The sequence below is a fragment of the Phalacrocorax aristotelis genome, chromosome 10 (genome assembly GCF_949628215.1).
Source record: "Phalacrocorax aristotelis chromosome 10, bGulAri2.1, whole genome shotgun sequence".
Classification (NCBI taxonomy): Eukaryota; Metazoa; Chordata; class Aves; order Suliformes; family Phalacrocoracidae; genus Phalacrocorax; species Phalacrocorax aristotelis.
In genome coordinates, this window is record NC_134285.1 from 25,603,872 (window position 1) to 25,631,516 (window position 27,645).

Here is a 27,645-nt window from a genome sequence, read left to right on the forward strand (position 1 = left end):
AACCTGGGGTTTTAATGACTGCATTGTCAGTTTACTCTTCATATCAAAAGTGAATTACTGCAGGTTAATAGGCTGTATGCTTAGCATTAATAAGAAAGCCTCAAAGAAAAACTGCAAGAGAAAAGCAATGTGTTTGGGGTCCAGAGCGGACTGAAAAAACCCTACACCAGTTGACTGAAAACAAGGCATTGGATCATGCACTAACAAACAATGTGCTTAAAGGTTATTACAATTACTGCTAACAATTGCTCATAAAATCATATGCAGAGCTAGTCAGTACACAAGCATACAGCAATTTTACCTGATGTTCCTTCTCCCTCCACTCCTACCCTTTGTTTCATCAACCTGTCAGGATTTTTGTCTCATACCATAAGCTGCCTGGAGCAAAAAGAGGTATTCACTGCATGCTTTTCCATCACACAGCAGCAGGTTCCTTGGTCTACTTAGTTTTGTATACAACACCTCAAAATAAATATAAATATATAAGAAGCAAGCATGGATCACCGTCCTTGTACAAAATCTTCAAGCCAATGAAGTTAGAAGTATTATATTGAATTTCCTGTGCAGCACTTTTTGGTTGTATTTTAATGACACTTGGTACCACTTTGTAAAGCTTCAGGGCAGACAAAGGGGTCAGCTGCTGCCTGAGCCTTTCTTTGCAAAACCAGCCCTTCTGTTTAACTGCAAGAAACACCTATCAGAAAGCCAGGCCTGGTAACCTGGGTGGCACAGAGCATTTGAATTTAGGAAGAGAATGTGGTCTTTAAATTTACTCCAGTTTTTTTATGGCGTCAAGGCAAAGATCCACCCCCAGAAAGTGCCTGCTATCTTGCTGTTCAATTTCTAATGATTTATAATTCCCCTAATAAGGGATTTGCATAAAAGCCCTGGCTGTTTTAAATGATGCCTTATTTTATGCCTTAAAAGCATACAGTGGATTTATCTTTCACAAGTACATCAGGCTGCTTTGTAGCACTTGCTTTTACTTGAAAGCTACAGTGACTGCAAATCAACGGCATTAAGCATCCTTTGCCTCCACGGAAGTGGGATAAACCTTTAGTGCACTGCTAAGCCCTTAAGCTTTCATGGCATTGATTTTCACAGAGTAGTAATCCCCAAATCTGGTTGAAATTGCTGAAAAACTTCTCATGCTACATTATTTCAGAGCTAAATTTTAAATTTCATTGTGAACCAGAACTGCAGTCTTCATCATTCCCCAGAATTGTGCCTCGAGGTTTTTGTTGATTTAGAAATACTGGGAAAAGAGCATGATTGTCCAAAGCTGGTGATGTCATAGGAAAGAAATAAGTAGAACATTCCCTCAAATGGTATGGAAATCAGGTCATATTCGGTGCTTCTTTGAAAACCTGGTCTAAATATTGACACTGAGGTAGGATAGGCTGTTAAAGGCCTAATGGCAACATTGGATGACCTCAAGCAATAAAATTCCCCAGTAAGTATAATGAATTCTTGTAACATTTCATTCACTTGAATGCGTGTTATGGAGCATTTGCTAACCTGACAAGTGAAAAAGTTAATTATCATTCTACTTATAGACAGCATGAGGTGAATGTTCTTGCAGATGTCTGTAGGCAGGCAAATTATTTTAAACACTTGACTTTAAGAGGTGCTATGTCCTTGTAACCTCATACACTTCAGTGGAAATCTACTCTGCTTAGAAGCATTTGTTTTCAAACTATGTTTAAATATTTAGCTAAAGCAAAGGAGAATACCTGTTAACACTGGAAGAACACCAACTTTTACAGGATCTAATGAGAAAAAGAAAATTACCAGCAGTCCAAGCATTTCTGTACAGTACATGAGGATCAGGATTAACAGCAGTGATGTAGCTGAGCAGGACAGAGGGAATTTCAGGAAGAAGTGAACACAGCTGGTTTTGGAAGTGATTGACCAGTTCTGCCTTCCACCAGATAACTTCTGGAAGCCGTGTATAGGCTAGAAATGCAGAAATCTTCTGGTAAAAGATGGCTGTTCCTTGTAGAACTTTTTCAGTCTGCAAAGAGTTAATGGTTAAAGAACATTGATGATGGCCTCAGGTACTTTCTGTTCCGTACCGTGCACCTGTAGCAGCTCTTTCTCTGTCTGCCACCTTCCCAGTCTCAAGTTTCACACCTCTGCCACACAGCTGCACTTCAGATTCTCCAAACCAAATCCCTACTGTAATACCTCTCAGCCTCCCAAACCATCACACCCTGCATCCCTGCAACCAGAGCTCTAACATTGTCCCCTCACCCACAGAAAGCACAATCTTCCCACAATGCTGGTATCACCCCAAAAAGTCTCTACTCCCATGTCCAAAGGCAGAACCAAAGGCCCTGACACTGTCAGGGCTCCTGATCCAGGAGATGTGACTCAAGAGCAGACGCTGTCCTGCAGCAGTCAGTGATGCTCATCAGCTGTGTGGAAGGGATCACACCATGACTTGGGGATATGCTTCCACATAGACTTGACTCAAAGTGCCCCTTGGTGAAGGCGCTGGAGAGGAGAGCTCTTGACACACTCAGACTGCTCAGTTAGAAAACTCCACCATGAATATGACTGGCGAGTTGACAGCAATATTCAGTTGGCTACAAGACACTGGAATAAGATAACTGGCTCATGACATCCATCAGCCTACAAATATTACTCTGAAGCAGATTACATACCACACTTAAAGAGTGTAAAAAGGCCATAAACAGGACCATAATACAGCCCAATACAATGAAACATTAATTTGCAAAGGGTTTCATAGGGATAAGTGAAAAGATTAATGTCAAGATTTTTAAAATATTGATACTAATATTAATATTGATACATTAATATTGAATACTGCACTGCTGAATTACAGTTTCCCATTATTTAACCTCCCCTCTAAGCCCCTTTGTTCTTCAAGGTTGGTTCTTAATTAGCAGGACTTCCAGAGAACAAAATCGGTGATCTCAATAAGACCCAATTAGAAATTAACAGAATCGACAATTATGCAAAACATCTTATCTACCCCAGCTATTATTGCACCTAGAAATCATAGCTCAAGCAGGAAAGGTCTGCAAAAAAGCCCCAAACCTAATAACAGAGGTTGCAAACTCTTCTGAGCCACCACAGAATTGTTAAGTGGTGGAAGTGCACAGACAAGAACCATGTTGCTCTGTGCAGTGCCAGTGTGCCTAATTGGGAATGCTTAGTAGATTCTTAGAAAGCACACACTGTGCAAATCTAATTCCCATCAGACATGCTTGTAACTGCAGCTTGTCTGTCAGCAGGCAAGGATTACAGGAGGTGAGCGTATAAGCATTTGCTCTGACAAGTCAAGAAACCAAAACCATCCTAGTTGAATAAGCCAAAAGGTTTATTGATCTGCCAAGAACAGCTCTTGCCTTGAGAAACTACTATTTTATTTGTATTCATAACCATTTGATCTTGGGATTGAGAACTAAAACGTGACAAACAATGAAAGACACACAGATGACAGTGAAGCTGCCAGTAAATAAATAGTTGATGGCTTAGAGATCTGGAATATAGCTCAGCTCCAGTTAATAATAACTGGGGCGGGGAGGGGGGGAAGCCCAAACTAAAACCAACAGAAAACACAGCAACAACCTATAGCAAGATGAAACTAGCAGGCTGCCTTGGTCCAGTTCTCAGTGATGAACTGTACCCAATATTAGAGCTGCGACCCTACAGGAGGCAACAAGCCACAGGATCAAAGAACATCAAAGCCAATGAGACTGATAAATGCACTCAGCATGTTCAGCCACACCAGGGTTGGGAATTAACAGGGGGCAAGCTGGGGAAAGTGAAACCTTGCCTTGTTGATACAGGTCAGCTCTTAGGCTCTTAGACCCTTAGACCAGCAATCCAATGTCTGCTGTAAAAATCACATTCATATTACAGTCTGAGGAAAATCCATGGACAACTGTCATTTTGCTGCTGTTATGAGATACAAGTACAGATACACAAAGATGGGCATTTCTCTCCTAGCACCAAGCAGGCACAAATCTGTACCTACCATGTTGCGTAATCTTGTACATACCCATCTTTGGCACTGAAAATGGGCTCCGTACTCTACACATCAAGAACATTAAAATAGCAATTTGTCCTAATGCTTCTGGTTAACATTTACACTACTTGGTATGTCTTTTTTACATAACCCAAAAAAAAAGTAACTGAGATTTCCCTACATTCTTATAGCAAATAGATGCAACAAAAATGCCTGGAAACCCAGTCATGTTTTGAAGGTAAGCCTTGATAAATGGTTCTCTCTGTGCCCACAGGAGACAACTGGAATAAGAACCAACAAGTGCCACAAGAGAATTCCCTTAGCTAATTCAACCATTAAAATACTGGTCATTAGCACTACAGTGAGAAACTAAGGCTTAAGTGTGAAGGGTAAAATCTACCACATTTCTCTCCAGCCATAGCTGAAGCTGCTCAAAGGGAGGAATGGGGCAATAGGACTAGTTGCTGTTTTCTTTGTCTCTGCTACAGCTGACATTTCTGAAAGACTTTTGTTGTTCCTATCAGCTTAAGTCTCTGTTGGGGAAAGAGCAGCAGCTTTACAAATGCCTCAGGAAATCAAAACTGACAAAAGTCATCGTTACCACCAAGACATACGATAGAGCCTCTAATGAGGGGAAACCTCAGTTACACATAGACTGGCTTTGAGGAATACATCCAAATGCCTGGTATGTTAGCTGCTGTGCATACTAGCTGGACAAAACAGCAGTGTCAGAAACTGTAAAAGGGGCAGCAGAGTAGCATTTACACTTTATATGCAGACTGGAAACTCTGTATGGCTTGTTTCGCCAACCTGTGACACAACCCTTCCCAACTCCAAGCAAATGTTCAGAGAAGCTTCACATGTTCATTCAATTACATGACACCAGATACATACCTTGAGCATAGTCAGTGCTCAATGATTTTGTTGCTTTGGCCACCTCATCAGGTGAAATCAGCAGAAAGCAACAAGGCAAGTAGTCAAAAGGCAGGTCAGTCTCTGTTCTTCAACTTTCTTTGCTCCATAGAGCATTTTTGTCAGTTGGGGGGGGGGGGGGGGGGCTGGTTTGTTTTTTTAAAATTTCTGTCCTCCTCCAAACAATCTTGAATTCAGTTGCCTTAGACAGAAATCAACATTAAGCCCTTGTCCAGTCTAGGAGACTGCTTAGTCTCATTAGCCCTGCTGCTTCTGCCAGCAGGTGCTCAAATGCTAACAGAAAAGTTGCTTATTGTTTTGGGGTCAAGTGGTTTTTGATAGTATTTTAATCATGACATTTGTTGCCAGCATCAATCATTTACTTGCAGGAGCACTGGAGCCACAGCTGACATATTCCAGGCTTTATCATGAGAGATTTAATCTTTACTGCTCATAGGCAGGTGGCTGCAAGTGAAAAATTCTTGCTGCAGCTGAGTAGGGGAAGCTTAAGCATGTTTTTAAAACACATTTACACCTCCTCTTCCATTTAAACTTCACATGATGTGTCCAGCAGGTGTGACTCATACCCAGGGCACCCTACGACCTCCTGCTATTGGGTCCTGTGGGGTCTCTTCAGCATAGAGGAAGCATCAACAACGAGCACATCTATCATCACATTCCTGTTAATGTTACCAGGGGTGAGGCAGGCAAAAAGAGTAGAAAATCCACTACCAGCTTGTTAAAGCCACAAATGTTGCTTTGTGCCACCTGAGAAACTCAACAGCCTCAACAGAACACAGGTTATTCCATAACAGGAGAGTTATTCAAGCAAGCAGCCTGCAGGAGATCTGGGGTACACAAGGATCAGTGTTCCCCAGATACACCCTGGCACATTTTCCAGCACAAGTCAGCTATACTGCATAGGTAGGATAGGTATTTATACCAGGCAAGAGTAGCAATAATACACAATACTCTCCAAAAATGAAAACAGAACAAGATGCTCAGAGTACCAGTCTGTACCGTATTAGCTCTGTGAAGAGACTGCGCAAACAAACAAGGGCCCAGATCTGCTACTTCGTAAATCTGCTGTTTTCAGGATACGAGCTCATATCATGCCCTAAATTACACTGTATCACCTACACATGCTAGATTTTCAGCTTGTGTGCTAGACCTTTCAGCTTGGTGTTTCATAGCACAGCACGGTGTCTGTAGTCTACCAGAGTTGAGGGAATGAAGTCTCAGGTCCTGCCTCTGGGCCCCAACTCCTGGGAGCCAAATAGCAAGACAATATTCCCTCTCATAGGCCATGCCCTTCACATTGATAAAATATAAGAGCAAAAACCATAATACATACCAAATATATCCCCTCTGAATCCAGTCAAATTTCTGTGCTGTGGGGTTACAGTCACCAAAAATATATTAACAGCTAATGAGCAGCAGAGACAAAAAGACTACACCAGAGAGAGCTGGTTTCTCATCTGCATGTAATCTAAATTCAGCATAACTGAGGACAGCTTGAGTTGGCAATTAGCTGTGAGCAATCTTCCAGTTCCCACAGTACTGGACGGTTCCCCCATTCTAATTTAGAGCAGCACTTATGCTACTCTATCCTGGCTCACTGAAATTTGAGCTTGAATTGGCATACCCAAGCCTGGCCCTTAGTTGAAAACAGTGGTAACTGCCTATGGCAATTGTGCATGACTAGCAAGTGTAAATACTGCTACTCACTTTTATCTTCTGGATTTCAGGCATGTTCTGGGCTGAAGACATCAGCTGGAATTAGACAAGAATATAGGGCCAAGCCATCCTCTCACCAGGCCTGCTACAGCCCTACCACCTGAAACAGAGCTTTGGGTCCATCTTTCATTTTCACAGGGGGCACCTGTAAATCCATTTGAACATAATTTCATTTTAGATGGCTGTATTTAGAGACTGAAGGTAACCCTTTATCTTGCTCTGTTGCTTTTGAGTAGATCCCCATAATGTACAATAGTCCAGGGAGCACTCCTGCTTGATTAGTGGATTAGCTGTGGTTTAGCCAGTAGAAAAATCAATAAAACTCAAATTAAATAGGAATAACATGTAGGTTTTGATAAGTCATAGGATTTATTTTCGCAATGAAGACTTGCAAGCTCTGACTTCCACCAGTTTCACTATGTGAACGCAAGAACTTGCATTAGTTTCCTAGTCTAGCAAGACATGAGAACAGTCCCTGTCAACACTGCACTGCATGCTCTCGTCACAGTGGCACTGTGTGCTGCCTTTATTAATGATAACAAGATCAATCCAATCTAAGTTCAAAAATCAATGCTAAGTAATTATGCTGTTCTGGGGAGCTAGTGCAGGCTTCTTCAATAAGCCTTTGACTTCTCTATTAGTGATCACTAATGGCCAAAACCCCATCAATCCCTATCCAGTGAACCCACCTTTCAGTTAGACTGAGGTGATTTCTTTTTGATGGATTTTTTTTTTGTGCTCACACACATGTGGGAAGCAAACATTGTATTTGCCAACATACATAAGTGATCAAAAAGAATAAGGGTAAAAAATGACTTCTGCCAACTCCAGGATGAACACTGGACGTCTTTTATCATGAATATCAGTTTAGTTCCAGAGATAGGGTTCCTCTGGGATAGACCACTCATTGGTTCGTAAGGCTGTTCAAAGTATGCTGAAACATGATGCATTTTAGCATAGAGAATATACGAGAAACCTTATTACAAGGTAGAAGAGACAGGAAAGAAAACTGAAAAAGACTGGGATGGCACTGTAGTGCTGCAAAGTGTCCTGAAACCTGTGTAGCTGGTGAAAGAGGGCAGAAGGCTACGGGGAAGTCAGACACAGGCAACCAGCAAAGCCAAGAGAAAGGAACAGCAGCCATGTGAGGCAGAGATGCCAGAGCAAGATCACACACTAGATGAAGAGACAGGCAAATTCAAATTACAGGACTATAATTCCTTCCCATGAACCTGGTGAATACAGAAACCACTAAGTCTTTTTCTCATGGTTTGTACCATCACCACAATCTCTGCATGGATTAACAGCTCTATTTACTGCATATATAAACCAAAACTATTTACAGTGAGATAACCTCCTTTAGAAATATGCTCTCAAGAGAGGGCCTGAGTGGCTTTTCAAACAGTTGTGTAGGTCAGCTGTATCATTCAAAATAGCACTACCAAGTCCCTGACTGCTTTGAGCATTGGTGTCACATGGGACATTCTGTAGCAGCTCTACCACAGGGGAATGCTTGCATCTGGAGGATCACATTCTCAACTGGTAGAAATCAGCATATCTCCACAGAAATCAATAAAGATCTGATTTACACAAGCCAGGAAGCCAGCAAGTCAGTGGAATTACATAGATTATGACCAGATGAGAATTTGGTCCAAAAAAGCAATTAAGAATTCTTCATTTCTCTAATTGACATGTAACAGCTGTTTGAAAACCTGCGTGAAATAAACTGGTGAATTTTGCCCCAGTTTCTACTGGGTACAAAGTCCATCACAACGTTTGACCCTACAGTCTCAGTAGAGTGACACAGAGTCCTGGAAGCTGAGCCACCATTTCAGGCTTTGAGAGACCTGCTGTAAGTCAGAGGCTTTTGTTTTGTTTTGTTTTAAAATGGGAATACCACAAAGGAAGAAAGCTCACACAGCATCTGCTCATGAACTAGTTTCTGAATGGAAGATTCAGACTCTGGGGCTGTTCAAGTGGCAATCTTCATTAGCATTGAAGCAACGTTAATGAATGTTAGCAATGTTTTAATGGAAGTGTGAACATAATTAACAATGGATACTGTTTAAGTGGACTTTAGGTGATTTAAAAGCTTTGAGCAGGCTGTCCACTCAGGGTGAAATCTAACTTGAGTGCATGGTTTGGTATTGGTATGCCAATGTCTTTAACTATGGAAAAGAAAGAGTCCAACATGCAGGGATGGGAGGAAAAACACATATTGCCTGTTTTGCCTAGAGGAAAAGGCTAATATGGGGTGAATAGGAAGAGTGAGGAAAAGGGGGTTTCTTTAGAAGAGAAAAATATGTGATCCAAAGGGCAATTAAGATGAAACAGACCACCACTTGTTCATAGTCCTCTTGTTCTAATTAAGAGCAGATCCTTTCTGATATCCAAGTGGTAAGAAATAGGCACCCATGTCCATTCGCCTCTTTTGCCAAGGACAAAGTATAATACTTGGACAGCCCTCTTCTTCCAGCAGTCACTTTTGACTGCTGCGAGTCTGGCTCAATGATTTTTTACTTTCTGTGCCATGTTCTTTGTAAGCTACGGGCACAATCCAGCTTCCACTGACTTCAGCAAGACTTTTATTTACTGACTTTAAGGTGAGTTAGAACATAATTTCCCCTTTGTTCAGCCACTGTTTTATAGATGTTGGAAGCAGCAGATTTCAAGAATGATTATATATTCACTGGAGGGCAAAACACAGCCTTAATTACACAGAACCTTCTTTTGCACACTGTCACCACAGGTACTCACCAGAGAGAGAAGCCACATCATGAGGGGCTGGTAGATGTTGGCTGCTCTCGGCACCGTGTTAGGTACCTGACCATCACACGGAACTATAGCTACTTGGCCACAACTTGACAGCTCAATGGTCACAAGCAGCACCTCATTGCATATCATGTGGTCTAGGCAATGTGTCAATATCTGACAAATAAGAGGCTTCCTGTCAAAAAAAAAGTATTAAAATGGAAGTCATGTGGATTACTGAAACTAGATTCATCATCGTGAATGAATTATATTCATTGCCATCACAGGAGGGGCAATTAATATCTAGCAAGCATTTATTAAACAGGAAGCATGAGCCATAAAAGCTAGGTCATTGTATCAGTGACACCTTCTGGACCACTTTTTTTTCTTGGAAAGCTGTCACCTGGGTCTTCATTTAATCAAACTCTGCTTGGTGAATGGAAGATTACATGGTCACAGCTGGAAACAGTATGATTGAATTTATTCTGTATTAAGATTCAGTGTTGTTATTTTTTAAAATTATTGAACTGTCTTCAAAACAAGCCTGACAGAAGTGTCAAAACTTTCATTATTTTCTGCTTCATCTAACATACATCATTCACAGATGATGTTACATTTAAGTGAACTCATATCCTTTCTTCACTTTTGTATTGAAGTTTGATTATTTAGGATGCAAATTCCCTTTCCTTTAAAAGACCTTTTCTTTAGGAAACAACTCCAAGCTTGAACTGTGGAGTTATATTTTATGGCATCTCTTCTGTTTCTCCAAAGATGTGGTAGCAACAGCTGTAATTATTAGCTGGCTTGCTATTCCTACCAATATTCAGTTTGCTGCCCCTGACATTTCTTTTGTAAATTAGGAAGCTAGTCCCTAAAATAGCAAAGATTCTGCAGTATATATAAAGAGAATTACTCCTCAACAGTTATGATCCTTTAATAAGGACCCACAGGGTCCCCCCCAAGGCATCCAGAATGTATATATTCTATAGGCATGGATGCACATTCATTTTGCAATTAGCAGGAGATATTCATGGCAATAACTTTTGCAAGCTGTTTGATACAGCATCAGCTGAGGGCTATACACCCCATTGCAGGGTCTAAGTGCAACATACTCCATTTCCTGTACATGTCAATGCAAGCAGCCGGACTAAACTGCTAATTAATGTGAGCAGAATTAATCTGAAATAACCTACCATAGCACAAGACCAGCAAGCACCCTCTTCTGTGAGCTGAGCTGTGGAACACCATAGGAATACAATGGGAGCAGGAAGGTGTTGAGGAGCGGCTAAGCAGTTATGTTTTCAGTTGCTCCAGGTACCCCTTAATGAGGATTGCTGCCTATGCCTTTACACTGAATTAACCTTAATTTGATTCACCTGAAATTACTTTGGAAGTACAGAAAGCTAAATCCAATTAAAGCCACTTTAATTCTGAATTAAAATGTCCACAAAGGTGTTCAATGACTAATCCACTTGACAAGTTAACATAGCTTGGCTTTCATGCCTGTCCTCAAAACCGACAATTCCTGAAAATGGCTTAAAAAAAAAAATGGTTTTCAAACAGATACACCAATAAAAAGCCCCAAGCAGATCTATTGCATCATCCAGTGTTTTGATGCCAAAATATCTGCCACAGACACAGCACTGTCTACAAGTACCAAATAAAAATTACAGTTAGTAATAAAGGAAGAATAGTCATGCAAAAGTTTCTGATGCTGCAGACCTGCATCACTGATGTTACTGTAGTCCTGGGGAGCTCACAGAATTGACCAGGGCTTTGACCCTACCACTCCAATTCTCCAAGGAAGAGGCCTTAAACTTGTAGACTTCTCGGGAAAGATTACCTTCTTCTATAACCTATATTGGAGAAATTATTCTTTCTTCCTCTTTCAACAAGGGTGTGGGGATCAAAGACAGGAGGTAACTTAAGAACTAAAGATTAAACCAATATCTACTAATGCTTCAACAGGAAATTTCCAGCTATTCCAAATTTGCGTGGCCCTGCAGCAGAAGAGGGCTCAATAGACTTTCTGACCAAGATCAGCTAAGAATTTTACTTATTAAAGTTCCTTCTGAGAATGCATGAGGTTTTGATAAACATTGGTCCTTCGTCCTTCTCTCTCCTCCCTCTGCCAACCTCCTTACCCCAACAAGAATCTAGGCATAGAAGAACGTAACTAATTTCAGAAATATTAAGGGTGATGAACCAAAAAAGGGCTAACCCTATTTAAATCTGGATAAGAATTCCTGAAGTAAAATACACTCAATGCTTAGTACACCTTCGTACAGCCTTGCCCGATTTACCCATGCCTACCTATGAAGAGAGTTCAATTTGCCTACATGTTACACTGGCTTTTATCTGTGATGGCATTAGTTTAGAAAAAGACTAAAATTACTCAAATGCTGGGCTATTTTTGGTTGCTGTGGATAGAATTGTGCTGTCAGTCACAGACAGGCTTGCAACTGATTGTAGACAAGTGCCAGCAATTACCATGGAGTAAATAAGATAGAATTTCATATTTCCAAAGCATTTACTATTTTATTTTGTAATTATAGTTCACAATATTGCAACTCATAGCCCTTCTGCTCAATTTTCCAACCACCCCTCCATGCACAGTTCTGGCTATCTTTCTCCACTCTAACATAATGACAGGGCAAGTAGAAGCAGTAACCATATGAAACAGCCAAGGGATGACCTCCCCCCAAATCCACACCAAAAAAAGAAATGAAGAACAAAGGCTTGCAAGACAACTTAAAGATACCTATATATTCTAGCCTTCAGCTACAGTGGCATTGAAGTTACACACAGAAGCATAGTCCCAGAGGAAACTACTACTCATAAGAAAAAAAACCATAACGGGAAGGCAACTGTACAATCATTTTAAAAAGTGGCATTTTACCTCCATATTAACTTATTTTTTAAAGCAGAGCTGTTTATGATCACAGCAAGCCATAGCTTAGCAAATACAAGTTTGTCAGCCAAGACCAACATGATTTTGTTTCTAATAAAATAGTTCTAATTGGTTAAATGATGTTTTGTTGATGGTTTTTTAGAAGACTAGTTGGCATTGTCCAATCTAGTGTGCAGGTGTAGTAGAAGAAAACAGCTCTGTTGCCCTAAAACTGGGCAACATCATCAAAACTGTTAGAGACTAGAATGACCGAGTAGCAGCTCAGGAGCCAAGAGGGCCAGGTGACAACTTTGCTGCTGGCTTCCACCTAGGTACAAAGCTGAGAGCAAGCAAGAGCAGTTGCTATAGACTGCTGTTTGGGAGCCACACTACATTATGGGCTTGGGAAGTTCACTTCACCACATTGACCCAAGAAAGGAGTTAGTATTTCCCAGCAGAATCAGCTCACCCAGTCTGGAGGTTTCTTCCACTGGAAAGACAGGTCAGGGAGAAGCCAGTTTTTAAATTTCTTTTCTTTATATAGATACAGTCTCTCTTTCACAGGTAAGCAAAGCTTTGATATTTCCCTCCTAGCACCTTTTCCAATATTAACTAAACTAATACTGACACTGAAGCAAGGTGTCACATTCAATTGAAACCCACTCTCTACTACATTAAGCAGATTCTACAACAGCAAGAGCTAAATTAAAACATTTACTACCCATAAAATGAAGCTAAGTTATACTCGCACAGTCCCCTCCTTTACTAGAGGGGGTGGGGGGAAAGGGGAGGAATAGGAAGAATATCACTCCATTGGCTGGAGGCTTAATCAAAATAATTGTTTTCAGCCATATCTAAATTTATCCTTCTATGTCATCTGCCCCCTAGCTTGGATCACAGATTTAAGAGATAATCTCTGATGAATGGCAAGTTATTGACTGCAGAAATCTTTTGCTAAAAGATACATCTGCTGTATGTTTTTGAATGTGAGCTGATTTCTAGGTGTTTTAGCAGCTCTAGCTAATTTCTCTAATGAAAATTCTACACTCTTATGCTGAAATAGCTCTAGCATTGCATGTTCATGCTTCATTGTAGACAGAGCTTACGGTACAATATGCAAGCATGTTGATTATGTGGTTATACATCTATTTTCTACACAGTCATGTTGCTAATGTAGGAGAGGAAATAGTTAGGACACAATTAACAATTCTGTCCATCTAAGGCAAAGCAGATAACACTCTCATTGCTTCTAAAAATTCTTGCATTAGATGAAGACATATTGGAAATGTTGAGTGTTTGTTCATTTTCATTCTGTGGGGAAGAAAAAATGATGACAATGCCATCTGTTAGATTATTTGAAATTCTATATTAAATTGTGGTAGAAACCCTGAAACCATTCAAAGAACTGCTTTATCATTACAAAGTGAGAGCAATGGGGAATGAGGAAAGTGTCTGCATTTCCTGCATGTTACTGGCAGAACATTCTGTAATTAGGAAGGCAACATTTAGCAACAAAAAGGAGAGTACGATTGATGTTAATGCTCTGAAGGGTCCTTCTGTTAATACATTTTTGTACTAGATTCACTCTCTATAGCACCAATGGCTGAGTATCAAATATGCTGACATTATAGATCTGAAAAATATGATGGTGGCAAGATGTTACGAAATTTTCTGATTTGAACCGAGATTCAGACTGCTAAAATGGAGGGGCTATGATCCTCCAGAGCAGATAACTCTGCCAAAGAAAGACTGCATAATGGAAGCATTATTTGCTATGAACTCCATAATTCTCCAGTTCAGTCAGGGCGTTACCGATCATGTGAGTTTAAATTCTAAAAAAACAGAAAATTTCTTTGCTGGAAGTGATGATCTTGTTCTGGACAGTTAGTCTTGGGCATGAAGAATAAAACCTCTCCTGATTCAGATGAAACCACTTTTCCATCTCTGGCAGCATGAGCGTGCTGAAGCTAGACAGTGTCTCTGCTGGAGCATAAAGAGGGCAAGTGTCAAAGAGAAACGTCAGCTCATCACCAGAAATTACTGAATGCAGGAACGCGGTTCAGATGTGATGCACAGAGAAGAACTGAGCTCTGCTCGGCACAGGAACCAAGGATAGCAAAAATCACTTTGTATACCTTTTCACGTTGCTCCACCTGAGCATGGTCAACCCCAAGTGCAATTTAAAGTAGCTTTACAGCCACCACAATGCTGGTAGAAAGTTAATGAGAGCTAGGATCTCTTACATTCCTGGCCCAGGACAGTCAGTGTTCTACAAAAATCCCTCTTCATCCTATCCATAATCTTTCTCAACAGAAATGAAGACAACAAAGAGATGTGATGTAGTGTGAATTACAGTGTTCTATGCCACTTCTGCTTTAGCCTGTATTAAGGGAATTCTCAGCTGCTTCACTAGAGCTAATGGCTCATCTGTCCTATCAAAGGTATGCATAACCCCTCTGGCAAGAGTCAAGGATCTGGCACATACAATATGTTAGCAGAGAGACACTGTGTGATCACTCAGGATCACACAGGCAGAAAGTAGTTTCGGCCTAAAACTCAACATATGTTTATTCTGCTACCTGCGGCGAAAAAGACAACTCAGGAACATCAAACATTTTCTCCTGAATAAGACGAATCTTGTACCCTAGAGTGTGCTCCCTGTCCTAACCTGCTCACTTTTGCTTGTCCTGACAGTACTCTTGATGCAAGTACACAGCACTGCCCCTGCCATGCCCTCCCTCTTGTATATGCTTGGGCGTCTTACTGGGATCTCTTGCTTTGTCCCATCTTGGAGCATTATTACTACTAGAGAATCCTACACAACCAGCTAACATTCTTTTTTGGACAATATCTTTCTAGTCAGTCTGAGTTCACTAGACTAGAATACTATGAATGAAATAAGAATGTCTATCAGTCAGCACTGATAGGCAAGTACATTTAAAGCAATGATGACTTCCTTGATAGAACCACTCTGGAATTACTTGTCTAGGACATAGAATGTTCTAATTCGTATTTAAAGCCAGCTAGGAGCATGTGTCAAATATCAGCCTACCTTTAAGATGACGAAGGACCAATTCTAACAGGATTCTAATGTTCATTAGAACACAAAACATTTGCGTGGTTGTGAAGTATGTTAACAAACCAAAAATGTTTGAAAATGGGTATTTGCACACAAATATGTTCAAGAAAAATTGTGTAAATTGAGGCCATTTACCAACATGTCTGAGAACAGCTAAAAAACATTCAAATAACTGGCATGAATAACTGGAAACAAGCAGCTTCTTTATTTGTTAGAAGTGGGAACAATTTCTTCTTTATTAGAAGTGGGAAAATTTTCTGACAAAGACCTAACTCCTCAGGTAAACACAGAAGTGCTCTGAAAATAGCACTAAAATTTCAATCAAAGTAACACTGAATCCTATTTGATTTTGTTTACTTTCTGAGACATAATAATTAAAAATGAGAAGTGGCTTTTCCATGATTGGTGTTTACACTAGAGTAACACTTAAAGAGGCTTAGAAGGATTGACAGCCTCATTGTGCTGGTGTTCTCAGCACACATAACAAAAAGGTCCTCCTCTAATGAGTTTATACTCCTGGTTAACAAGAAGCAGCTGGAATAAGTAAAAGAAGCTTAATTACTTACACATTTCATGTGAACACAAGACTGTGAGTCAGGAGCTTGTGCCTCAGTCCTGGCTGTGGAATGGAGCATTTCTCTGTGAAACTGTAAAGTGATGATAATATTTCCTTATCCTAGGCCCTGCCTAGCTGGATACATTATGAAAAGCCTGTAAAATACTCTGAAGAGGAACAGTGTAAGATTATCAAGCAACTTTTGTTATTAACCTCTGTTCCCTTTCTTGACATTCCTGAAAAAGTATAATTACAGACTGGGTCCACCTGGCTGGAGAGCAGCTCTGTGGAAAGGGACCTGGGTGTCCTGGTGGACAAGAAGCTCAACAGGAGCGAACAGTGGCTGCTGCGGCCAAGAAGGTCAACAGGGTGCTGGGTTGCATCAAAAAGGGCATCACCAGCAGAGATAAAGAAGTCATCATCCTGTTCTACTCAGCACTTGTCAGGCCACACCTGGAGTGCTGTGTACAGTTCTGGTCCCTGCTATAAAAAAAAAGATGTGGACAGGCTGGAAGGGGTCCAGAGAAGGGCCACCAAGATGATCAAAGGCCTGGGAAGCTGCCATACGAGGGTAGGTTGGGAGAGCTGGGTTTGTTCAGCCTTGAGAAAAGGAGGCTCAGAGGGGATCTCATCACCATGTACCAGTACTTAAGGGGTAGCTACAAAGAAGACGGAGACTCCCTTTTTACACAGAGTCACTTGGAGAGGACAAGGGGGAATGGACACAAGTTGTTCTTGGGGAGATTCTGATCAGACACCAGATGGAAATTTTTCACAGTGAGGACAGTCACCGTTGGAATAATCTCCCCAGGGAAGGGGTTGACTCGGCCACGTTGGACACCTTCAAGAGTCGTCTGGACAGGGTGCTGGGCCATCTTGTTTAGACTCTGCTCTTCCCAGAAAGGTTGGACTAGATGATCCCTGAGGTCCCTTCCAACCTGTGATTCTGTAATTTCCTCCAAAACCCAAAGAGTAGGGTTTGTATCTTCTGTAGCATTGTTCTTCAAATTATTTCAAACTGCCTCACGTATAAAATGTGCCATGATTTCCAGACCCATAGCAGGGAAGGAAACTGTACATGGTCACTTTGCAATGCTGCGATAGAGTCTGGAATTGGCCCTTGGCCGTATGAAAACTTGGCTGATATTTGGTATATGCTCCTAGCTGGCTTTACAACTGTTGGAATGGCTCCAGTTTGATACTCCAGGAGATTCACCATATACTTAACAACTTGGGTAAAGCCTTATTTTTTCTAGTCTTTAATCTATTTATCTTTTCTTGTATTTCCCCTGATACTCCATGGAAATCCCCCAAGAAAACAAAAAAAGGGTGGGGTGGGGGGGTGTCAGCTGCTTTATCAGGAAGTTTTACCAGAGCTCAAGTGGCTTGCTTTTCAAACTTTCAGCTTCCAGTTTAGGAACAGATTGTGTCCAGTTTGTCATAGAGAATCCGTGATCTTGCATCCAGCTGCAAAATACTATGCAGATAGCCCTTCAAACCTGTGAATTCTCCAAGGCAGTAAATATGGGGGTTTTGTTATTTGGAGAACTGCTAAGTGCTTACAATGTCTGCTGAAGCTTGTGAGAACTCCAGGTGCTTGGCATGTAGCTGGACAGATATCTATGTTTTTAAAATAAAAATAACTGCACGGTACTTCTACTCTGTAATTTCAGATAAAGCCTTGAATTCCATTCCCTGCCACTAGGAATAATGCTTCCATAATTATTGTTTGTGTAATAATGTGTTTACAAGTTGTGACCAAGCTTATCCCCCAGTGTGTTAAGATTTGGAACTATAGTCCAACCTTAGTCAATGCTAAACAAGAAAGCATGAGAAAAACGAGGAATACAGTTTAAATTACACAGCTTTTTTAGCAGTAGAATGGCTATGTCAGGTAAGCCTGCACAGCCCCTTTGAAAAACAGAGGGTCAGATTCAGCCTCCTTTCATCTACAAATAGCATGACTGATCACGGCCCTGAGGTAAGGCCAGGAGTTGTGAATTCTATTCTGATTCTAAGAAAAAGATGCATGGCAGAAAGTATTTCTGTGTGTAATTAAACGAGACTGGCACTTGTTCATATACATTGCAAACTTATGGTAGCTATTCCTTCTGCCAACAAACACAGGACCTGCCAAAGAACAAGACCTGAGGAGACAAAAGGTACAGAAATGTTTTTTTTGTCCTCCTGCCCTCTTCTAAATGAGAAATAGAATTTAGCCCAAGGACATTTTACATTATTGTCTTCTTTTCAACTTTCATCTGAACCATCCTGCTAATGCGAATGAAGGAGTATTTAGGACCTCTACTGGCAGCAAGTTCATGCATGTAATTCTGGAAACTATATTCTTTTTACTTATAATAACCTTTCCCATAAGCAACAGCAATGAACATTCTCATCTGTCAAGATCATGCATAAGTATATTCAAGGATAAGACTAAACTTATTTTAATCACTTCCAAGATATGTCAAGGAATATAAAGGATTAAATATTTCACATTCTCCTGGGGCCATTTCAAACTCCAGTCAAAGAAACAGCACTGAAAGCAGTCATTTCTTTGTAAAGACCCAACCATTCAATTCTTTCCATAGCTGGAAAGTGCAACGGACAAAGGTGGGAGCCCCTGCAAAACGATCATACTGGGTTTCCACACAGAAGCTTAAATGGAAGGTTCTCTATAGCTTTTTGGTAGTCCTGTTGCATTCAGTACAGAAGGTGAATTTCCTGGTTCTGAGCATACAGACAGCAATTTGTCTGAGAAACTTACTGAAGCAGACAACAGGTTACCACAGCAGGATTACTGTACGTCATTTTTTAACTGCTGTGGTTGTGTGAGCAGAACTGTTACTGAAAAACGTGGTAAAATCAGAAAAAACTCTTTAACACTAATTTAGTATTAAAGAGCAGGCATTCTTTATTCACGGTGCCGGATGCACAGGGGATCGCTCCTCCTAACATGCATACCTTACACACCTTTCCCATACAATTTATAGATCAAAAATTTACTTATTCATACATATTCATTATTGTCCTTTCTACTGATTGGTACAAACTTGCTCGTTCCACATGTAGATTACTGCGCAAACTCAGTTGTCTTCTTCTATTGTTCTCTTTTGAGTAGGTGGTATTACTTGGGTCGGTGGTCCGTGAGTCAGTGGTCGCGATCTCCCCCTGCCGGAATTACCTTTTACCCTTTTGGCTCTCAGTCCTGGCAATCCTGGCCAGTTTTCTCTGTCCACTACACGAAACTACATTTTGTCATCCTTTTCTGACAGAACCACATTGTCTATTGTTTCGTTCACATTAATGATTACCTAGGGACTAAAATGCAGATCAAAGAATACACTGATTGGTGTATTCTATGTCCCCAGACTTAATGTCCAGTTGGATAGGGCTGTACAGGAGTACAGCAACATCCATGGTTGGTTAATTCTATCACTCTGAGAAGAGTTGTTGGTCTTTAAAGTTCCTGACTTGGTCTAATCTGTGCCCTGAGAGTTCTAAAGCACACACTTCCATAATATCTTTTAGAGACCATAGAGAGCAAGCAAACAGACTCTGCCTGTGTAAGGAAGTTGTTTATAACAGAGATGTTTAAGGCTTAGATTCTCTGCTTTCCCTATTAAGGCAAATCCTTAGGATAGATCTGTGCCATCCTGGGCCATGGCAGAGGCAGTAGCAGCCTCAACTCCTTGACTACAGTCAAGGAGACCGTAAACCAGCTAGATTTACCCTAAGCATAAAGTACTGTGCCCTCAAATCCCCTCCCATTTGCTTTCACTGGTACCAAGTGGGAAGATGAAGAGGAGGCCAGAAATACAGGCTCTGTGCTAGCTAACAGTTGCCTATGCTAGAAAAACAGTTTATTGGGAACTTCCATGCTATTCTGAATCCTGTGTGCTGGACTCGTGGTACAAACAGGAATCTTTGCCTTCTGTTTTTGCATGCTAAATTTAACTACATCTCTAATTGCCTTAGTTTATTTTTAAGCCTTTCTTGAGTTGAGGCAGGAGGTTCATTAAGTACAGAAGATTTTAATTTTGTTTCAAGAACTCATTAAATACCTCCCTGTAAAAAACGGAGGAATTCAGGGGCCATCTGCTGGCTGTTTGGCACATCACTGCTGGCCACAACCCTGCAGTCAGTCCAAGAGAATGAGAAGACCTAGAGCAAAGCACAAGGAAAATTCAGCTCTGATGCCAGAAAAAAATGTAGGGTAGGAAATATTTTGCCATTTTTACAATTAATTTTTTAACTATAGTAAAATAATAGTAAGGGCTAAATGCTGGGTTCAGTTACTTTCACACAGCTGCAAATGTAGCAGTTCCTTTGGTTCAGTGTAAATGAAAATGTTTGGTCACAGCATGACTTATACTTACACTATCAGTTTTAGAGTAATACGGATATAGAAAAATGCAGTTACTGTGCACAAGATCATTATAACTGAAAGAAGATTTAACAGTTTTACTCAACTTCTCCAAATATGTATATTGCATCACTTTGTTGGAGATAAATTGGCATTTCTGTACAGAACTAGCACAAAAGCGATTCCCTTCAAAACTGGGGATCAGACCCTTGTATGTTCTTTCTACTGAGACAGGATTTTAATTTTCTTACAGTTCTTTTCCTTTATGCATTTTCCAAACAGCAATAAAAATTGAGAATTTTTAAATACTGCTTAGGACATCACCTAAGTGCATTTGTGTAAGCAGCTCTACAGTGGAGTTGGTGAGGTGCCCAAGTAGTACGATCCAGCTGGTAAACTGTTAGGTTGGGGTCCTGGGACCCACAGTCAATGTCCTTGAACAGCCCTTTGTGCTCAGGTAAGATGTAAGAAAAAGGCAATTTCCAACACTGATGCCAGCACTACTTTCTTAAAAAGATCGAAATACCCATACAACAATAAGGGAAATCACAGACACCTATTTTAGTAAGAGAGGTAAAGAATTAAAGGCATTTCACTGACAGCCGTACAGATCAAAGCACCTACTACATAAAAAATGATAAGGGAGCAGTAATTGAACTAAAAATATTTCTACAAGTTTTGGAAATCAGTCTCTACTTTCATCCATACTGTGCTAATCCAGGGTAGCTGTCACAGTAACTGAACACACAATGCTTCAGCACTACTCTTGATGGTAAGTATGACCCAGGAATTTTGTCAGGGATTTTTCCTGTAGAATTGATATCAAAGTGAGAATAAGGCAGTAAAACAGCAAGGAAGATTTTTACCACAGTGTATTGTTAAATTTGGCTTTGAGGGAATGCAAACAGAAAATCTTTTGGTCAAGAATTTTACCTGACATCAGTAAGCTGAGTCAACAGTACACTACTATAAAAAACTTACCAATTTTGACAGAAAGGTTATGGAGTCAATGTTTACAAGCCAGAAAAGAAAGTATCTGCGTCATATATTTAAGCTAGAATGACTCAGTTGCATGCCTGAATGTTTTTGTTTTGTAAGCCAGCTGTAAGGCTAAGCTGCAATAAGATGATGATCATGGTAATATAATTACTAATGCAAGGTTAGCCAAACTGATTGTGCAGCCAAGAAAAATTAGATGCCTCAGTGTGAGTCAACACATTCATTTTCCAAACAGGTTGGCTGTACAAGGTAGATAAAACAGTGTTTATAAGGTACTGGTAACAAGGTGGTTCCTAATAGCTTTCAAACTATATTATCTTGTTCTGCCATATCACAATAAAGCAATAAAGAGGGAAGCAAGCTGAAGACCTGTTGAAAACACCTATTTTGTCCCAATAATAAAAGAGCTTAATAAAAGCTAAATGTTATTTGCTGTCTGTTAAATTAATTCCGTAGCTAGTTGTAAAGTGTCAGGGCCATGAGCACCACCCTCTGCAGTGGTTCAGCTGCCTGTGTTCAAGGCCAGTTCTCACACAAGCTCAGGTGTGTAATTTCAGAGGAGACTGCTGTGAAAAGAACTGTGTGAAGCCTCTGCCAGGCCCTTCCCCCTTTGCTTGGGAGTTGCATTTAAGCTGAGACACTTGCCCTTGATCCTTGACTGAGCTACACTGCAGCTATACCGCTGCCTGGCCACATACCTCACTTGTTTGAGCTCTGTCCTTAACTAACCAACTTGACTTTGTGGCTTGATCTCAACCTGTTTCATCACTACAGGCTTCCTGGATGATCCCTGGGGTGCTGGCTGACCCTGTGTACTGACACTGAACCCAGTCCTGTCCCTGGCTTGACCTTCTGGCCTTGATCTTAGACCTACCTCATTACCACAGACTTGCCAACTGGTTACCCTCAACAGACCTGCTCTGCTTTTCTTGTTTGGGTATGTGGGGCTGCAGTCCTTGCTGGTGATGTCTCTGGCCCTGCCTGCCTTGCAGGCACCTGCAGCTCCTGGCTTGTCTTCACTTACAGAGTAAGCTGCTTATGCTGCTCCCCCACATAAAACTCAGATATGAGCCTGGTAAAAGTAACAACTATTCTCTGGATCCCACCTAATGGGAAGGCAATACGGGAATCATCATTAGTACTAAGTTCCTCTATCATAATATGCAAGATGAATGAAATGAAAGATCAAACCCATTTTGTTTTACATCCTCCACGTAACAGTTTTACATACTGCACAGCATTCCTTCTCTGTCTCCCTTGTCAGTAACACTTACTCTGCTTGAATACTGAAACAAACCCTAAGCGTGTTAAACTATTAATTCAACCTGACCTTATAGCATGGATCATATCCGCTGGCTTTCAGCAGAACTTGAATTGGTTCTGAATTAGATCCAAAGGTTAAAATGTGGTTAAGGGGCCCATTTTCAGATGAAATCAACTCCTGCCAGTCTTAAGTTTCACTGAAAGTTTGGGTGGTGGAGGGGAGCAGCAAAAAAAAAAAAAAAAAATCAGGTTCTTCCATACATTTTTAAAAATAAGAGGTGGGCCAGATTGCAAGTGTTCAGACACCAAAAGACACAGATTTGACGGGCAGAATTCTTAGAATGAACCCATTGATTTCGAGGGAAACTTGGTACTTGCATGTCTTGAAAATACCACTGGCTATCAGCCCCTTCTTTAGATGCTGAAATACCTTGGAAAGTTAGTACTTAGTCTCCTAAGTTACCTGCCTGTTTTGAAAGTGTTCTTCCCAAACCTGATTCTCATTTATATTAGTGCTTCCCACAGAGTGAATCTGAGTACAGAGTGTGACTGAACTAGGTTAAGAAAAAGCAGACAACAGCATTAAATCTGAATTTCACTGCTTTTAAATTTTAGACGAGAGCTCTAATGTAACCCTAATGCAGCTTTTTAAATTTCCTTTGCATTTCTTTCCCAGCACCTCAGTTACAGTAATTGCAGAGTTTCTAAACTTTCCATCTGATTATTATTCAATTCAATTATTTATGTACATTACAAACGGTCAGAAGAATTCTGGAAACTATGACAAGTGTTCCAGATCTGAACATCTATCAGTGCCAAAACAAAGGACTTAAAAAAAATAAATTTGAAAGTGTGCTACTCTGTCAAACACTGTGGCTTGTTCTTTGAATATACATGCTTATATATAGATATTAGATATTTTCACTGAGAGATGCAGCTGCCAAATTACAGCTTCTTTAGTTTTAAATGTCAAAACATTCAAGTTTTTCTGTCTTCCTATGTGCAGCAAAGGAAAAAAGAAAGAAAAGAAAAACCTGTTCTAATTCAAAGAAAAAATGCTGTTGTCAAGATGAATTTCAAGTAATCTTATAAATGACTGTTGTATTTGATAGATGATGCTGATATATTTTTCATTCTTTATTTTAATAATTAATATTTCTGAAGAAGAACTAAAAGCAAAGCTGCCCACAGAACACAGTTATTACAGGTTGTGCTGATTTTGTTTCTACCAACAGTGCCTTGTAAGTTCGGGCAGGTTTCCCTCAGGCAGGTTGTCAGTTAGTTTAGGTACCAGTTAGCTGTTTCTACGGGCACCAGAAGCTGCGTAAATCCTGGGCTGCTTAGCTTATGCCAGTGTCCATGCTGCCACGACTAGCTGGCCGTAATATAATCAAAACTATTATGGGCATATTTACACTGTGATTCAGTTACAGCAAGACTACAGTCTACATATACCCTGAACCATACTCGAGAGAAACCATGTTACCAAGCCATTATCTTCATTTTATTGGCTTCAGTACAGCAAATATGGGAAATGGCCAAGATACAGAATAATTCAGCAATCACTTGGTGTAGCTAGGCTCAAGTATACTTCTGACAAGCAAGTGCCTGCCTGCATCTTAAAAAGGGCTAACTGGAATTTGGTGGTTTGGTGGAATTTGGTCTCCCAGCAGACCAAGAAAGGAGCAAGTCTGAAGACTGGAGTCACAATCTTTGCAGCCTTCAAAACAGAGCTTTGTGCAGTGCACTGCCCTTGCCAGAGCAGGCTGGCAGAGGGAAACTCAGCTGACAGTTTGTTTGTCCTTTACTTCTCATCAGTGATTAATCCAGTGTTTTAAAAAATGAGCTTTCAATCTGCAGAAATACACTAGTCAGTTGCTTACAGAACAAACAAATCGGAATAGTCCATCCTATAGTCCATCCAATCCTAACAGTCCATCCACATGCTGAGAAGGATCTGGGAGTGCTGGTGGACAGCAGGTTGACCCTGAGCCAGCACTGTGCCCTTGTGGCCAAGAAGGCCAATGGTATCCTGCGTGCATAAATAGGAGTGTGCTCAGCAGGTCAAGGGGTGTTATCATCCCCCTCTACTCTGCCCTAGTGTGGCCACATCTGGAGTACCGCATCCAGTTCTGGGCTCCCCAGTTCAAGAGGACAGGGAACTACTGGAGCATGTCCAGCAGAGAGCTGCAAAGATGATCAGGGGACTGGAGCTTCTTATGAGGAAAGGCTGAAAAACTTGGGTTTGTTCAGCCTGGAGAAGAAAAGACTGAGGGGGGATGTTGTCAATGCTTATAAATATCTGAAGGGCAGGTGTCAAGGTGATGGGACCAGACCCTTTTCAGTAATGCCCAACAACAGGACAAGGGGCAATAGGTGCAAGCTGCAACACAGGAAGTTCCATCTGAACATGGAAGGAAACTTCTTTACTGTGAGGGTGACAGAGCAGTGGAACAGGCTGCCCAGAGACGTTGTGGAGTCTCCTTCTCTGCAAACATTCAAAACCCACCTGGACGTGGTCCTGTGCCCCCTTGCTCTACGTGTGCCTGCTCAAGCAGGGGGGTTGGACAAGATGATCTCCAGAGGTCCCTTCCAACCCCTACCATTCTGTGATTCTGTGATCCCCCAAGTTAGGGCTGCAAAGTCTTTCAACTTTTGTACTGACAGGAGAGCTTTGTTATTGCTGTTAGCACAAATAAATCATGATGGTGGACCCATGGACGAATTCAGGAGTTTGTCACCTCCTCTTACCTTCTCAACTGGCCTTGTGTTCAGTGAAATCAGTACAAGGATGAATTAAGACTACACATACAAATCTCAGGAGGAAAAATAGCCCTGTCCTCTGAGTCATATTTTAGGCTCTGGGAAAAATCAGGATAATTTCATACTCCCTTAATCAGGACATCAGCCAAAAGCAAAACCTATTACTAAAACCACAGGTCTCAAACCTCTCCACAAAACTGAAATATAAAGCTGCTAGGGGCAGACAACCAGACAGGACTCAGCATAGACTTTGGTTTAGAAGTATGACAGTAAAAGTATTTCACTTCTTATAAAAAGTTATGAAAACTCATGTGTGAAAGTCTGGCTCCTGTGAATTAAATGACACTGACCCCACTGACTTCAGCAAGCCAGATCTCCTGCCATACCCTGACACATCAAGCCTGGTGAGCAGCTGTAAGGGGAGCACTCCCCATACAGGAAAGGTGAGACAACTATTACTAGCATGAGACAAGAGCTGTAGGACTGCTCATCTCATCAGGAAATGGTGGTCCATAACAAACAGATTTTAAATAATGCAATGAAAATTACTTTTTGCTTCTAGGATCACATATTCATTTGACAATGAAGCCATTCTGAAAGGGACAGTCCCACACTAAACTACTAACCATGTGGAACAAAACGGGGGTTTTCTCTGCCATGGGCTGCTTTCCAGTTCCTGACTGCTGAGGTTGCAATCTCTCCAGGTGCTCCTGGAATCTGTGTCTCCTGCATCTCTCTTTCATCTGTTCTTCCTTTTGGGATAGCTCTCTTTTACTTTCTTCTGTCCTGAAAAATATACAGATTCTACCTTGCTTAAGCTTTTCCCTTGGGAGAAAAAGCACCCTTGTTCATCTGTTTGCATTTCTTTTTTCTTATATTTATACCACACTCTTGAGGGTGAATCATGAAATGGAAGGCTAAAATAGATTTAGAAAGCACTTATGGTGTTTGTGGGGGGACACAAGAAGTTGTCATTGGATGAAATCATCACTCTCAAAAAAAGACAAAGAGGAGGAGCATACCTCAAACCTCTGATAAGTGGTGACAATCTATTTGGAGACCAGAGCCCATTAAGCAGAGGCATGCTTGTGATGCTTCACTCCCATCTCCACACTGAAATTCTCATCCTAACTCCATCTCCTTTCTTATCCACTATAATACAGTGACAAGTTTCCCCCTGAACCAAGGCCTTCCATCTTCCTATATTTTGATGTCTGCAGAAGACTTCATCTGCAATTTCCGTGGCAAATATTAAGTTCAATTGTGTGTGTGTGTGTGTGTGTGTGTGTGTGATACCTTGGAAATTCAGTAGTAATTAGAGGAGGCTCTGGAGCATTTCCTGAATGTTGAACCTTCTCAACTTCCATGCTGTTTTCTTTTTCTATGTCAGCCCCATTGCCCCCACAGCTTGACAAGGGGGTATTTCTTTTCTCTGGTTTCAATCTCATCAGTTTCCTGGGAATCACCTTATTTGTCTCTTGCCTCACTTTAAAATCTTGGGGGTTTGACTTATTTCAGAGGAGCCTATCTCTTCCAGACTTTCTGGATCCTGTTTTATGCCTTCAAGTTTTTCAGCTGGGGTAGACGTTTTATGAAGAAGCTCTGAGGCTTCTTTCCGGGCTCTATGGAGTTGCTGCAGTAGCAGGCTTTTCCCTGAGCAATTCCTCCTGCAAAGAAAATAAAAGCCTGATGTAATCAAGATAGAGCATTATATCAATAAATTCAAACTCTGAGGAACTTTTCATACGAACAACAGCTCAAAACAAGGACTGGGCATCTACACAAATAATATCTATTGGTAACAGCAGCACCAGCACACAGGCAACACATAAAACACTACAGTGACAGAACATGAAACCAGTCTTACTGGCAATTTACTCTTCTGCACTTCAGGCACAACACGGACCTACTAGAAGAGCCCAGAACAAGTGTAATGTTGTATGGAAATTAGAGTCTACAGATTTTTGTCCCCTTTGGTCTACAGGGGTTGGGATTCAAATACATACAGAAGAAAAGTTCTAATGATTTTTAGAGTGTTTGGCTTAATCTCAGGCATGTCTCCTGCAGGTTAATAAGATTGCTAAACTGTCAGCAACCACAATATCATGATAGCATTCTGTTGTGAAATGTCCTACCATGACATAATGGGCAGACATGGTTATTTTGTCTTGCAGTTCTCTTTATTTATGAGTCTCCCAAGTCACCTGCTACAGGAAGACTACCATCAATTTGCAGCTTATGTGGTGATTATGAGCAAATAACGTACCTTTTTCTAGTGGCAGCTGAAAAGTACATGGACTGAGTAACAAGACTGTTTGAGTTGGATATTAAT

The 27,645-nt window shown here is 40.9% G+C and overlaps 1 protein-coding gene across 1 annotated transcript in view; it reads right to left on the bottom strand.

The window, feature by feature from the left end:
* DNAAF8 (dynein axonemal assembly factor 8) overlaps nt 1-27,645 on the bottom strand; it is a 100,063-nt gene that overhangs the window by 58,810 nt on the left and 13,608 nt on the right. Inside the window, 8 exon segments of the mRNA XM_075106210.1 lie at nt 1,820-2,014; nt 6,638-6,677; nt 6,679-6,791; nt 9,404-9,542; nt 9,544-9,593; nt 25,940-26,099; nt 26,610-26,812; nt 26,815-26,980. Coding sequence (XP_074962311.1) covers nt 1,820-2,014; nt 6,638-6,677; nt 6,679-6,791; nt 9,404-9,542; nt 9,544-9,593; nt 25,940-26,099; nt 26,610-26,812; nt 26,815-26,980 — 1,066 coding nt within the window.